Raw genomic sequence first — 977 nt, forward strand, 5'->3', positions numbered from 1 at the left:
GTGGGAATCCCTCATTTCCAACCCCTTCCCAGGTCTTAAACTCACAAAGGGTCAACCTTTACCTTTACTTCCTTAAAACCCCTCCCAGTTGAGTTCCACACCCCCAGATCCCGTGTCCTGCCGTGTTTTCCAGGGAATTATGTGCTCAACTACCTGGCCACGAGGCCGAAGCTGGCGACGTTCGTGACGCAGGCGCTGATCCAGCTCTATGCCCGGATCACCAAGCTGGGCTGGTTCGACTGCCAGAAGGACGAGTACGTCTTCAGGAACGTCATCACCGACGTCACCCGCTTCCTCCAGGTCGGAGCTCGGCGTCGCAATTCCCGGGAATCGGCCCAAAAGCCGCCGACTTTCCGGAATTTCCCCCCCCCCGAAATTCCGCTCTTCTGGGGCCGGGGTTTGGTGGTTTGGAATTGGGGGCTTCCCGGGCCGAGGAGCTGCCAGGACACAGCAGTGCTTGGGATTCAGAGTTGGGGGAGAGCAGGGATTTATTTCTAGTTATTGTGTTTTAAAATTTGGAGGGTTCTAGTTCTTATAATTTGAAATTTAGGGAGCAGGGATTTATTTCTAGTTCTTATATTTTAGAATTTGGGGATTTATAGTTCTTACAATTTGAAATTTGGGGATTTTTGGTTCTTATAATTTGAAATTTGGGGGAGCAGGGACCTATTTCTAATTATTCTATTTTAAAATTTGGGGATTTCTAGTTCTTATAATTTGAAATTTAGGGGAGCAGGGATTTATTTCTAGTTATTGTATTTTAAATTTTGAGGATTTCTAGTTCTTACAATTCGGAATTTGGGGATTTCTAGTTCTTATCATTTCAAACTTGGAGGAGAAAGGATTAATTTCTGGTTCTTATAATATAAAATTTGGGGGAGCAGGGACTTATTTCTAGTTATTGTATTTTAAAATTTGGGGGGTTCTAGTTCTTATAATTTGAAATTTGGGGGAGCAGGGATTTATTTCTAGTTATT

General features: G+C 43.9%; 1 protein-coding gene across 1 annotated transcript in view; it reads left to right on the top strand.

Annotated features, from left to right (window-relative positions):
* XPO7 (exportin 7) overlaps positions 1–977 on the top strand; it is a gene marked incomplete at its 3' end in the record, with an annotated part of 37,912 nt that overhangs the window by 13,263 nt on the left and 23,672 nt on the right. Inside the window, exon 4 of the mRNA XM_027702655.1 lies at positions 134–300. Within this exon, the coding sequence (XP_027558456.1) occupies positions 134–300 (167 nt within the window). The remainder of the gene's footprint in view (positions 1–133; positions 301–977) is intronic.

The sequence above is a fragment of the Neopelma chrysocephalum genome, unplaced genomic scaffold, assembly GCF_003984885.1.
Source record: "Neopelma chrysocephalum unplaced genomic scaffold, ASM398488v2 Primary Assembly neopelma1_190, whole genome shotgun sequence".
Taxonomy (NCBI): domain Eukaryota; kingdom Metazoa; phylum Chordata; class Aves; order Passeriformes; family Pipridae; genus Neopelma; species Neopelma chrysocephalum.